The sequence below is a fragment of the Mesoplodon mirus genome (genome assembly GCF_964341445.2).
Source record: "Mesoplodon mirus genome assembly, chromosome: 6".
Classification (NCBI taxonomy): Eukaryota; Metazoa; Chordata; class Mammalia; order Artiodactyla; family Ziphiidae; genus Mesoplodon; species Mesoplodon mirus.
The window spans coordinates 87,524,578-87,538,815 of NC_138982.1; the positions used below are offsets into that span (position 1 = coordinate 87,524,578).

A 14,238-nucleotide genomic window follows, 5' to 3' on the forward strand; every position below is an offset into this window, starting at 1 on the left:
TTCAATGACTATGGAAAAAATTGAAAAGCATTTTTCCCATTTAAACTTATCAGACAGATAATACCAAAGTAGGGACACGATTTTCCCGTTGGCTCTGGTTAGTCTCGTATGTAGAAAATGTATGGATAATTTTTCAAGCTTATCAGGGCCTATAGACATACTGACTACATTGTTCTGCAGGGCACAGATCCTACTGGCTTGAAGAGATACTGCGGAAGCCTATCAGCTAGATGAATGTACCTCTCATGTTTTTGTTTGCTGGTTGAGTACATAGATCAAAAATGTGGCATGTCTTTTTTTTTTTAACATCTTTATTGGAGTATAATTGCTTTACAATGGTGTGTTAGTTTCTGCTGTATAACAAAGTGAATCAGCTATACGTATACATATATCCCCATATCTCCTCTCTCTTGTATCTCCCTCCCACTCTCCCTATCCCACCCCTCTAGGTGGACACAAAGCACCGATCTGATCTCCCTGTGCTATGTGGCTGCTTCTCACTAGCTATCTATTTTACATTTGGTAGTGTATATATATCCATGCCACTCTCTCGTGTTTGTGGTTTTTACAGTTTTTTTCTCGTAGTTGATTTCTAATCTCATAGTGTTGTGGTTAGAAAAGATGCTTGATATGTTTTCAGTTTTCTTAGATTATTCAGGCTTTCTTTATGGCCCACTGTGTGATCTATCCTGAAGCATGTTCTGTGTGTACTTGAGAAGAATGTGTATTCTGCAGCTTTCTGGTGGAATGTTCTATAAATATCAATTAAGTACATTTGGTATAATGTGTAATTTAAGGCCTGTGTTTCCTCATTGACTTTCTGTCTGGATGATCTGTCCACTGATGTAAGTGGAGTGTTAAAGTTCCCCACTCTTAATGTGTTACTGTAGATTTCTCCTTTTATGGCTGTTAGCATTTGCCTTATATATTGAGGTGCTCCTATGCTGGGTGCATGTATATTTACAATTGTTATATCTTCTTCTTTGATTGATCCCTTGATCATTATGTAGTGTCCTTCTTTGTCTCTGGTAACAGTCTTTATTTTAAAGTCTATTTTGTCTGATATGAGTATTGCTACTACAGCTTTGTTTTAATTTCCATTTGCATGGAATATCTTTCAGTCTGTATGTGTCCCTAGGTCTGAAGTGGGTCTGTTGTAGACAGTATATATATGGGTCTTGTTTCTATATCCTTTCAGCCAGTCTGTGTCTTTTGGTTGGAGCCTTTAATCCATTTACATTTAAGATAATTACCAATATGTATTTTCTTATTGCCATTTTGTTAATTATTTTGGGATTGTTTTCATAGGTCATTTTTCTTCCCTTCCTCTTTTGTTCTCTTTCCTTGTGATTTGATTATCTTTAATGTTGTATTTGGATTCCTTTTCCTTTTTTGTCTGTATATCTATTGTAGATTTTTGGTTTGTGGTTATCATGAGGTTTTGACATAGCAGTCTATATATATACAATATTGTTTTAAGTTGCTGGTCTCTTAATGTCAAATGCATTTCCAATATCCTGCATTTGTACTGTCCTCACGATTGTTGATTTTGATATCATATTTGTGTATGGATGATTTCCTACCTTTACTGTATGTTTACCTTTACCAGTTAATTTTCCCATTTGTAATTTTCTCGTTTCTTGTCATGGGCTTTTCTTTTCCCCCTGGAGAAGTTCCTTTAGCATTTGTTGTAAAGCTGGTTTGGTGGTGCTGAATTCTCTTAACTTTTGCTTGTCTGTAAACCTTTTGATTTCTCCATCGAATTGTAACGAGAGCCTTGCTGGGTAGAGTATTCTTGGTGGTAGGTTTTTCCCTTTTATCACTTTAAATATATCTTGCCACTCCCTTCTGGCCTCAGAGTTTCTGCTGAAAAATCAGCTGATAACCTTATGGGGATTCCCTTGTATGTTATTTGTTGCTTTTCCGTTGTTGCTTTTAATATTTTCTCTGTCTTTAATTTTTGTCAATTTGATTAACAACTTATTGACCGGTGATGTATTGATACATCTTTTGTTACCTGAATGTTATTGACCAGAGACGTATCAGTACGTTTTTAGAAAGTGATACAATTAATATCACCGTGTGAAGTTGTTAGGGCTTAAAATTGATCAAGGGTTCATTATACAACTTGCGATTGTCATTATCATTCACGTTTTGCTCCATTAGGTTTTTGTTCCAAATTTGTGTAAATTATAAAGACAAGTTTATTACCGTAAAATCTTCAAAAATCATGCATCATGAAATTTTGAGTGAAGAAGAATTTTTCGGTGAATTTTCTGCAGATACTTTCTCTGATTGTTAGTGACATATATACTAGTGTCTCAGAAGATGATAATTCTTCAGAATATAGTTCTGATTCAGACGATGTGAATATTAGAACAACAAAAAGACAAAAAACCTCAGTGATTGATTCTGATACAGAAAGTGAAAATGAAACTCACAGTGCTGGAGAATGCTTCTTTGCTTCTACAGAAGAGTGGGTTGAAGGCAACATTTCACAAAAATTAGAAGACTTTACGGGTGTGTCAGCTGTAACTATTAATGTAATAACCCACAAAGTGTTAGTGAAATAGCAGAATTAATTTTTGGTAACGACTTTTTCAAGTTGGTCACTTCTCAGACAAACTTGTATCACCAACAGAATGAAAAATCATATAAAAAGTATGATAAGGCTGTAAAATGGACTGATGTAAGCAATATTGACATGAAGAAGTTTCTTGGATTAATAACTTTGATGGAACAAATAAGAAAGTCACACTGGAAAGAATATTGGTCAACTGATCCCTTACTTGAAACACCTATCTTTCCAAAGATGTTGATGAGAGGAAGGTTCAAACAAGTAATGACATTTCTTCACTTCAGCGATAACTTGGAAACTCCATGTCCTGCGACAGAATTTCAAAAGTTAAATCTCTTTTGGATTATTTTCTACCAAAATTTCAATCGATCTATGTACCCAAACAAGAGCTGTCACTTGAGGAGGCAAAGATAAAGTGGAGAGGACGACTCAGATTCAAAACCTATAATCCCAGAAAACTTACAAAGTATGGAATTTTGGTCAGGATGGTTAGCGAAAGTGAAACTGAATATACATGCAGCCTTGAGATTTACACGGGTGAAGGAAAGAAGCTGGAAGAAACAATATTATTGGTCCTACAACCTTATCTTGGTTCATGGCACCATATTTACAAAGACAGTTATTACTACTGTGTCCACATCTGAAATATTGTTGAAAAATAAAATCAGGGTTTGTGGGACTATAAGAGAGAATCATGGTCTATTAAACCAATTAAAGGAGAAATCTAAAAATCAGCAGAGGGGAGAAATGACATTCTTACAGAAGAGAGAAGTGATTCTTCTTATATGGAAAGACAAGAGGCTAGTCCGCATGGTGACAGCTATTCATGATGCTTCCATAGCATCTACAGGAAAAGAAGACAGGAGGACTGGCCATCAGATAACTAAGCCCACTTGTATATAGAGTATAATAAATATATGAAAGGAGTTGATCAATCTGATCAAATCTGTCAAACTTCAGTGTCCTCTGGAAAACTCAAAAATGGTATAAGAAACTGGGTTTCTTTTGAGTAATTGCAGTTTATTCAATGTGTTTAAAATTTATTTAAGCCTTAATGCACAGAATAAAATGACTTACAAGTAATTTTTATTAGCTAGAGAATGGGTAACTGACCATTCTGGTGAATGTAGTGGTAGTCCTACACCTGGTCCTTCTTGTGGCGTTTCTAAAAGAGCCCCCTGCAAAGATCCACCTTGTCAACTATCAGGTAAAATAAAAACATATTCTAGAGGAAATAGTACCCACAGGACTAAAAAAAAGTGCCACCAGAAAGTGTAGCATCTGCTCTTTCAGGGGAAAGCACAGTGAAACACAGTATGTTTGTAATAGGTGTTCTGTTCCCCTGCACAGAGGTGCCTGCTATACTGCCTAACCCACTCTAACAAAATATTAGAATGCTTTAGTAAGACATGTACAAAGTTTCAAATAAATACATTAAGTGCAAAAAAAAGTTGTCAATATTTACTCAAATGCTAGTGTTTCCATATTCACTTACATAACAAATTGCCGGCCACCAGCGTTAGTTTCTGCAAAAATCCCCTGGTCAGTAATGTGTTAATATGTGTCTTGGCATGTTCCTCCTTGGGTTTATCCTATATGAGACTCTCTGCACTTCCTGGACTTGGATGACTGTTTCCTTTCCCGTGTTAGGGAAGTTTTCAGCTATTATCTCTTCTCATATTTTCTCAGGCCCTTTCTGTCTCTCTTCTCCTTCTGGGACTCCTAAAATGCAAATGTTGGTGCGTTTAATGTTGTCCCAGAAGTCTCTTAGGCTGTCCCCATTCTTTTCATTCTTTTTTCTTTATTCTGTTCTGTGGCAGTGATTTCCACCATTCTGTCTTCCAGCTCACTTATCTGTTCTTCTGCCTCATTTATTCTGCTGTGGATTCCTTCTAGTGTATTTTTCATTTCAGTTATTGCATTGTTTATCTCTTTTTGTTTGTTCTTTATATCTTCTAGCTCTTAAACATTCCTTGTATATTATCGATCCGTGCATCCATTCTTTTTCTGAGATCTTGGCTCATCTTTACTATCATTACTCTGAATTCTTTTTCAGGTAGACTGCCTATCTCCACTTCACTTAGTTGTTCTTCTGGAGTCTTATGTTGTTCCTTTGTATGGAATATATTCCTCTGTTGTCTCATTTTGTCTAACTTTCTGTGTTTGCGGTCCCACAGGCTGCAAGATTATAGTTTGTCTTGCTGCTTGTGTCTGTCTCCTGGTGGATGAAGCTGATCTAAGAGGCTTGTGCAGGCTTCCTGGTGGGAGGTACTGGTGCTGCCCACTGGTGGGTGGAGCTGGGTCTTGTCTCTCTCGTGGATAGGGCCATGTCAAGGGGTGTGTTTAGAGGTGGCTGTGGGCTCAGGAAGACTTTAAGCAGCCTGTCTGCTGATGGATCGGGCTGTGTTCCTGCCCTGTGGGTTGTTTGGCCTGAGGCGTCCCATCACTGGAGCCTTCAGGCTGTTGAGTGGGGCCAGGTCTTGGCATCAAAATGGCAGCCTCCAGGACAGCTCATGCCAATGATTACCCAGTACCTCTGCCACCAGTGTCCTTGTCCTTGTCCCCGCAGTGAGGCACAGCCGCCTCCCACCTCCCCAGGAGACCCTCCAAGACCAGCACGTAGGTCTGGCGCAGGCTCCTCTGCAGTCACTGCTTTTTCCCCTGGATCCTGGTGTACACGAGACCTTGTGTGTACCCTCCAAGAGTGGCGTTTCTGTTTCCCTCAGTCCTGTGGAGTTCCTGTGATCAAGCCCCCCTGGTTTTCAAAGCCAAATGCTCTGGGGGTTCCTCCTCCCAGTGCCAGACCCCCAGACCAGGGAGCCTGACCTGGGCCCAGAACTCTCACTCCTGTGGGAGAACTTCTGCAATATAATTATTTTCCAGTTTGTGGGTTGCCCACCAGGCAGGTATGGGATCTGACTGTGTCGTGAATGTGCCCCTCCTACCGTCTCGTGGATTCTTATTTATCTTTGGAAGTAGAAGATCTTTTTTGGTAGGTTCCAGTCCTTTTTTGTCAATGGTTGTTCAGTAGTTAGCTGTGATTTTGGTGTTTTTGTGAGAGGAGGTGAGCTCAGGTCCTTCTCCTCCACCGTCTTGTAGAGATCTATCTACATTTGCTTTTTAAAGATTTATTATACTGTCAGACTTGTGATAGTCTTAACATTCTTCTGCCCAGAAGTTAGGAACCTCTAGGAATGTACTTTTGGCTCTCTGAACGTATTACAGGCTTAGAAGCATGTACTTTTTAGTTAATCACTTGCTTTACAAAGCTAAATCATTTAAACGTTTTTTATTTTTAATTATATTTTAACAAACTTAATTTTTGAATTGGTGATACATTTACATGGTATGAAATTCAAAGATACAGAAGAATATATGATGAAAAACCTAATTCCCACCCCTAACTTCCATTTAACCTGTTTCCTTCCTTGTAGCCAACTATCATTACCAGATACCAGTGTGTCCTTCTGGAGATGGCCTACATACATTCAAGCAACATGTATATGTGCTTCCTTCCACTGTCTTCTATAAAAGTTGTAGTTGTTTAATTCTACATACCATTCTGTTCATTGTGTTATATTTAAAGAAGGGAAGAGGATAAAGCAGCACATTATAATCAACTATAAACCTTTTAATAAAAATATTTCATTGTCATTACTGTCACACAATATATACTTTGTAAGTATTCTCTTCTTTGACAGCTTTGAGTAGAAACTTTTAGTTTTCAACATGTGATGCTATGGATGGGAGTTTATTTGACATTTTTTTTTGTAGAGTGAGCTCCAACTGCGTAAAGAAGTAGAGACAAGGCAGCAACTGGAACAAGCATTAGGCGATCATCGAGAGCTGATTGATGCTCTGACAGCTGAAATTCTTCTCCTTAGAGAAGAAAATACTGCTACCCAGGTACTTAGATGAGATCCCAAACTTTTCTGTGTTTAGTAGTATAAAGCATTTTTATGGATGTATGAGATTCTCTTCTTTGCCTTTGATTTAGTTGTGCTGGCATGATTACTTATTGCTTCTTTATTATCATCAAGAGTAACTTTTATGGCACATTTATTATATTGGAGGTAGTATAGTAGAAACTTGGACTACAAATAGTGTAGAATAAGTCTACTGTCTTTAAGAAACTTACTATTTATTGGGGAAGACAGAATCTACATTTAAATGATAACTACCAATATTATAATAGTTTATCCAAAATATGAAATGAGTGTTATGATAGCTACTTTTCATTTCAAAATAGCAGAGGATACCCTTTGAGGAACCCTCCTATAACATATGCTGTTTAAAGTTGTTTATAGTATCTTCAGTATCTTTATTCATCTTTTTGTTCTCAAATAGTGGTTATTATTACTTTTACTTAACAGCCAAAAGAGACTAGAAAATCAGTAGTTAGTAGACAAATTATGTTTGTGTCAATGGACATTAGATATAAGACAAGCAATTTTTTTATTGATATATAGTTCACATACCATTTAACTCACCCTTTTAAAGTGTGCAATTCAGTGGTTTCTTAGTATGTTCATGGAGTTGTGTACCAGCACCATTAGCTAAGTCCAGAGTATTTTCATTAACCCAAAGAGAAACCCCATACTGATTAGCATTCACTCTCCATTCTCTCCTCCCCTCAACCCCTGGTAACCACAAATATACTTTATGTTTTTATAGATTTGCCTAATCTGGATATTTTATATAAGTGGAATCATGCAATATGTGGTGTTTGGTGTCTGGCTTCTTTCACACAACATAGTGTTTTCAGGGTTCATCCATGTTGTCACATGTATCAGTACTACATTCCTCTTTATTGCCCAATAATATTCTAAATATTATATGCTCTACCACATTTTGCTTATCCATTCATCAGTTGAAGAACGTTTGAGTTGTTTCCACTTTTTGTGTGTAATGAATTAATAATGCTGCTATGGACATTCATGTACAAGTATTTGTGTGAACATATATTTTCAATTCTCTTAGGAAGATGGTACACTTTTAAAGTATACTAATACGTTCAACAAATCTTTATTGAGCACTTACTGTGGGCCTGGAACTGTTCTAGGTGCAGGAAATACAGTAATGAACGAAAAAAAAATCTTGGCCCTCAAGGAGCTTATATTCTAAATAAACACACCCCCAAATAGTGAAGTATATTGTAAGTTAGATGGTTATTATGTACTATAAAGAAAAATAAAGCAGGTAAGAGACATAGGAAGTGCCCAAGGTGGGAAGGTATAAATAGGATGGCCCATGTCTGTCTGAGGAGGTGACATTGAGCAAAGGCCTGAAGGAGGTGAGGAAGCGAGCATGCTGATAGCTGAGGGAAGAGCACTCGAGGCAGAGGAACAGCAGGGGTGAAGGTCCTGAGGTGGGAGCATGGCTATTGAGCTCAAAGCCATCAAGGAGACCAGGGTGGCAGGAGTGGGATGTGGGAGAGGGAGCGCAGGAGGAGACAAGAGCAGGGAAGCCAGATCCCATGGGGCCCTGCAGGCTGAGTGAGGACTTGGGCTTTTGTTCTGAATGAGATGGGAAACCACTGAAGGGTTTTGGATAGAGAAGAGATGTGATCTGACTTAAGTTTTAAGAGAATCTCTCTAGGCTTTTGTGTTGAGATTAGATCAGAGATCACTGCCCTAGCTCCATTCAAGCCCTTCGTGCCTCAGGAAACTCCTAGACCAAAGAAATACCCAACCCATTAGGTTCAAACAACTTAATAAGCATTTATGTCTTAACAGCTTGGATGCTGTGTGAAAAAAATAATACATGTAAATTGATAGAAAAAGTCTTATTTTTATCATGATTAAATAACCACAGTTATTTACTAATGGAATATATATACATGTTGTACATGAAGCATTGTACAGCTTCTCGTAGCTTGGAATCATATTGGACACCATCAGTCTTATTTCCTATTCACAGTCATTTTTATGCAGTGTTGCTTTTTAGCACAGCAGCTAATGAAAATTCAGCCTCACAGAGATATGACATCATCAGAAGGAATGTATCTTGACCTGATGCTGAATCTGTAAACACTTTAATCTTGTAGGCAATGTCCCCTGCATTGGCAGGTGGATTCTTAACCACTGTGCCACCAGGGAAGCCCCTTAATATATTTTGAAGTCAACCAGTAGGATATGCCAATGGATAGGATATGGGGTGAAGGGGAAGATGTGAGGGAAGAGTCAGAGTTTTGGCCTGAGCAGTTAGAAGGATGGAGTTGTTATTGATGAGGTGGGGATGTTCAGGAGGAGTTTGGTTTTGTGTATTTTAAGTTTGAAAAGCCTATGTGAGTTCCTGGTGGAGATGCTGAGTAGGCCACTAGATATATGAGTGTGGAATTTGGGGAAAATTTGGGCGGATATAAAAATGTTTAGTATACTTCATTCAGCAGTCCTACTAATAATATTTCTGACTTCTGACCACATCTGATTTTTATCTAATGTCTGTTCATCTTGGAGATATCTATGTCTGTTTGTGTATATACCATTGGCCCTTGAACAACACTAGTTTGAACTGTGCTGGTTCACTTATACGTGAATTTTTTTCAATAAATATGTACTACAGTACTACGCAGTCTGTGGTTGGTTGAATCCACAGATGCAGAACCTCGAATATGGAGGGCCAACTGTAAAGTCATACATGAATTTTCACTGTGCAGAGGGTTGATGCCCCTAATTCCTGTGTTCAGGTGTCAACTGTAATATATATACATATATATATACCTATGTGGTATATATATACATATATATATGTATATATATATAGTCTTTTAACACTATTTTATATACATTACCATAAATTTTTATAATGCTCATGTTTATCAGTTTAAATGCCTATATAATATTCTGTTGAGTTTCCTCCACTTGATGTATCTCTCAGGGTAGCTCGAGAGTCAGTAGTGTATCATCTATATAAAGAGATTTTGTAAATTGAAAGCCCTATGAAAAGGTTAATTCTTATTGTTGTAGCAGTGTATTTATTAATGAATAATATTCCATGATTTATTAGACCATTCTTCTATCATGGAATTTAAAAATATTTATAATTATATGTTTTAATGAATGCATTGTTTTAGTATTTGAAAGTCTGAAATGATATAGTTATACATACCTAGGTGATGATTTGTTGTCTGATATGCCAGTGATACTATTTTGTTCGTTTTTCTCTAGGCAAGACTTCAGCGGTACATGATCACAACAGATGAGCAGCTTATATCACTCACACATGCCATTAAGAACTGTCCTGTGATAAATGACAAAGAAAGTCAGACATTAGAAAGGGGAGCCACAAGTAGAAATATGGACAGTCCAGGTGAGTGGAATAATTTTATTATCCCAGATTGGGATTAAAATACTTAGAGAGAAAACAAAACTGTAAACTTGTATGTAATTATTGGCTGTTTATGCATAAACAGCATTAACACTATTGCATTTGCCACTGCTACTTCCAGCTAATATTTATTGGATACTTGCTCTATGCCAAGTACTTTTACAGTGTTTTACATGTATTATCTTGTTTAATCCTCATAATATAGCTTTCATTTAATTTTCAAGAGTTCTTCACTCAGTCTTATGAGGTAGGTGTCATTGTTACCCCCATTTTTTAGATGAGAAAACCAAGGCTTAGAGAAAGTGTTGGTAACTTAGCAAAGTCACACAAATAGTAAGTAGAAGAACTAGCTTCCTAGACATGTGGGAATTTAATACCAGCACCTTTCATTATGGTTCCCCAGGTTCAGAAGGGGTCGGGATGGTCATGGAAAGAAAAAAAAATACTGACTTTCAGAAATTCATGACTTTAGTTCATTTGTGGTGATGCTTTGAAAACCTTTTTTTCACCTCATGCTATAGGCTGAAAAAGACATTTAAGATTTTTTACTTCTAAGTAATATTTTGATGAGTGTCTCTGTATGGAAAGAGTTTTATGTATTTAGGCACGTTTTCTTAGAAGGGATTCTAAGAAGTGGCTGACTCTAAAATTTAAATTGCATGAGATAAACTCAGTGGTGAGGGTGGGTCTTCAAAGGCAGTGCTTTTCTCAAAAACAGCCACTTCTTCCCAGTGCTGGCCCCCCAGGAGCTTTGCCTGTGAGTGACTGCTAAATGAGCATATGGACTAGAAAGTGAAGGCTCCGGAGGCCCTGTGATTTTGCCCTCTGTGGAAATGCATCTAAGTATTAACACCTGAAATGCGCTCATAATTCCTTTGAGTACTCATAGCCTCTCATCTTCTTCAGAGGGTCCAGCTGTAAATGCTAATGTCTCCGTGCCATTGATGTTCAGAGGGGAAGATGTGGTTGAATTCCCACAGGAAGATTTGCCTGTTAAACTGTCTCAGGTGCCAAACCCTCCAGAAAGCGGGAATCTGGCCAGCAATTTTCCAGGGCATATATTTGAGCCAGCGATATTGTTAACACCACCCAGGCAGAAGAGCAACTCAGAATTCTGTCCTTTGCAGGATGGTAAGCAGGCTTCTTCTAAAGCTATAAGGCAGCTGTTTTTTTATGCTTCATATATGTAAAATATTGTGTTCATTTTTCCCTGATAAACAGAATTTTAAAAGATACTGATTACCATACCTAATCTTTAAGCTGAAGGAGGGTCTTTCAGGGTGGTTTATATCATGTGTATTATACCTATGGTGAAATGTGACAGTGAATTTCATTATGTATCTGTTCCATCAGACATTGTAAATATTAATTGAACTCAGATCAAAGGACCAAAGTTCTCAGCAATAAAATGCAGAGTAAGGGGAATCCCATTTGTGTCTATGGTCCAGGGGCACAGGAAGGGGTAAGAAACAAGGGGAGATTGTACTCCGGAGAGTAAGGAAAGTTTAACCAAGGAAAGACAGGAACTGTGACTTGGAAGATTTTGTAAGTCAGATCTGATTATTAACCTCATTTTTAGCAAAAGTTTTTAGCTCAGTCAGCTTGGAGAATTTTATAATGAAAGCCTATGTATAATTAAAAGTAGCTTTAGAATTACTTTTGCAGCATATATAAAGAGAACTTTGAATAATATTTTAAAAATTTATTATTAATCCTTAGCTCATAGATTCTTAAAACTTGGAGCTCATGGATGGTCTTCAGATGTTCCATGGACTCCTTCACTGTTTGGAAAATTATGTTTATTTGTCCACATGTACGTTTTTCTGGAGCTATAGCTTTCATTTCATTTTCAGAAGAGTTCTTCAATCAAAAAAACTAGATGTTCCTCCAAAGTTTTTAGAAAAATGTTATTCAGCCCTGATTTGCCTAAATTTTTCTTTCTTTAAAAAGAGTGTTTATATATTTATGTAGAGGAACAGAAGAATAATTTTTATTGTCATTAGGACATACAGAATTTGTCAGATTTTCTGCACTTCGTTTCCCTTAGAGGACGTGAAAAGACCATAAGACGTTAAAGAAAATGACAAATCCTTGCTGTTATAAAATTTGTTTTAGCATTTACAGTGCAAATGTAGAGTTTGTCAGATCTTTGTGGTGCAGGGGGACAGCGCTAGGCTGAGGGTCAAAAGTGCTGGAGTCTTGGCCTGCCGGTCCAGTGACTAGCAGTGCGTCATGGGGCTAAGATACCTCTGCTGGACTTTAGTTTTCCTGTCTCTCAAATGAGAGTCTTTTCCTTTATCTTTAATGTCCTTTCAGCTCTACAGTTCTGTGATTTGATATTTCCTCTTTAGAGGTCTAGTAAGTATTATTAACATTGGCTAGATTTACAAAATATAATTTCAATTCTGATTTCTGTTCAAGTTAGCGTTTCATTCCTTAAAGTAATTTTTCAAATGTTTGCATGTTATTAATGGGCTTGCCTAATGCTCTCTTATGAGATATTGTAAATTATTTTTCATTGGTGATAACAAGGTAGCTTGAAATCCTTTTAAAGAAATAATTATAATAAATATTTTTACTCTGCAAATATATTAACGGTTCGTTAAAGCAAATTATTCAGGGATTGCTCTAGACAACATTTTGTTAGCACCTTCAGCAGGTTCTGCATTGAAAATAACACTGCACATTTCTTTTACAGTGTGCAGATATAACTACCTTGGAATATGTATTCTGAATTGGTGAAGTTTTATTAACATACTTTTCAACATTTTCTTTGGAATGCTCACATGTAAAGAGTTGTTCAGTTAAACTGAACATGCAGACAGAGATGAGAGGTACATAGGGTGCATCATCAGTGTTCAGTTATGCTCTAGAACAACTGTTCAGTAGAACTTTCTGTGATGATAAAAAATGTTCTATATCTCCCCCATTTAATATGGTAGCCACTATTAGCCTTATGGGACTGCTGAGAACCTGAAATGTGGCTACTGTGACTGATGGAACTGAATTTTAAATTTTATTTAATTTTAATTAAAGTTTGAATATGAATAGTCACATATAACCAGAGGCTGCCATATTGGACAGTGTTGTTCTAGAATTTCCCATCATAAATACTTTCCTTTAGCTACTAATCAATTTCTACTTTGTTTTATAACCATGCTTCTTTTTTTTTTTTTTTTTTTTTTTTTGCGGTACGCGGGCCTCCCACCCCCGTGGCCTCTCCCGCTGTGGAGCACAGGCTCCGGACGCACAGGCCCAGCAGCCATGGCTCACGGGCCCAGCCGCTCCACGGCACATGGGGTCCCCCTGGACCAGGGCATGAACCCGCGTCCCCTGCATCGGCAGGCGGACCCTCAACAACTGCGCCACCAGGGAAGCCCTATAACCATGCTTCTTGAAAGAGTGGTATACATATGCTGTTTTCACTTTCTTATCTTCCATTCACTTTTTAAAGTATTAATTTAATTCATATTTGCAGGTGGTTAAAAAAAGCACATACAAGGGTCTCCTCCTCCTCCACCTCTAGGCCTACCTCAAGAGGCAGTTATTTTTATCCCAGTTTGATTTCTATTTATCTGATGGTGGTCTTAATAATTAACATAAAATATTTTTACATCTCTTCTCTTGAAATATCAACTTTACACAATCATTATAGGCTCTCCCTTATTAAAGAAGAGGGTTTAATTCATCTTAACACCTGCCTCTCTTCTCTATCTAATTTGGATAATTATATTTTTATTTTTAATTCTTCTGTTGCAGAACTTTATGACTTTAAATACTTTCTATTTCTTTTTCATTAACTTCAGGCAGTACCTATTAGCTTTCTGCTATGAGAGGAGAACACTAACTCCCCTCCCTTCCTTGTTCCTCTCCTTTGTTTCCACCTCCCATCTTCAGTCACCTTTACCTTTCCTTTGGTAGTATCAAGTTTGATAACATTTACAATGTTCCATTACCATTATGTCTTCTCTGTCTCATCTATAGATGGATACTGACATTGAAAACAAATAACAATTACATTTTCTTTTTGGGTCCATTGTTACTGTCAGTCCTTGTGCCACGCAAAAGGAAAAAGTTCATAGTATGAAGATCAAGGTGAATTCTTATTTCACTTCATCATTTGTTCAGAATGTTTTACTTGGCTCTGTGTTTATACTGTGATTTTCTTGTTCTGTTTTTATTTTGCCTGAGGATTCAAATTGCTTTTACCGTCTTGTTGACAAAAGTATGATGTGCTTTCACCCATTTCATTTGCACGTCCTTTCATCATTCCACCTTCACACCGGAGATACCTTCCCAGAGCCCACCAACCTCTGTTCCAGTCTCAACGG

At 37.4% G+C, this 14,238-nt stretch overlaps 1 protein-coding gene across 5 annotated transcripts in view; it reads left to right on the plus strand.

Moving 5' to 3' along the window:
• SPICE1 (spindle and centriole associated protein 1) overlaps positions 1-14,238 on the plus strand; it is a 65,276-nt gene that overhangs the window by 38,903 nt on the left and 12,135 nt on the right. For all 5 annotated transcript variants that reach the window (XM_082625898.1, XM_082625902.1, XM_082625899.1 and 2 more), the window contains exons 11-13: positions 6,353-6,484; positions 9,748-9,889; positions 10,814-11,038. In XM_082625898.1, coding sequence (XP_082482024.1) covers positions 6,353-6,484; positions 9,748-9,889; positions 10,814-11,038 — 499 coding nt within the window. The remainder of the gene's footprint in view (positions 1-6,352; positions 6,485-9,747; positions 9,890-10,813; positions 11,039-14,238) is intronic.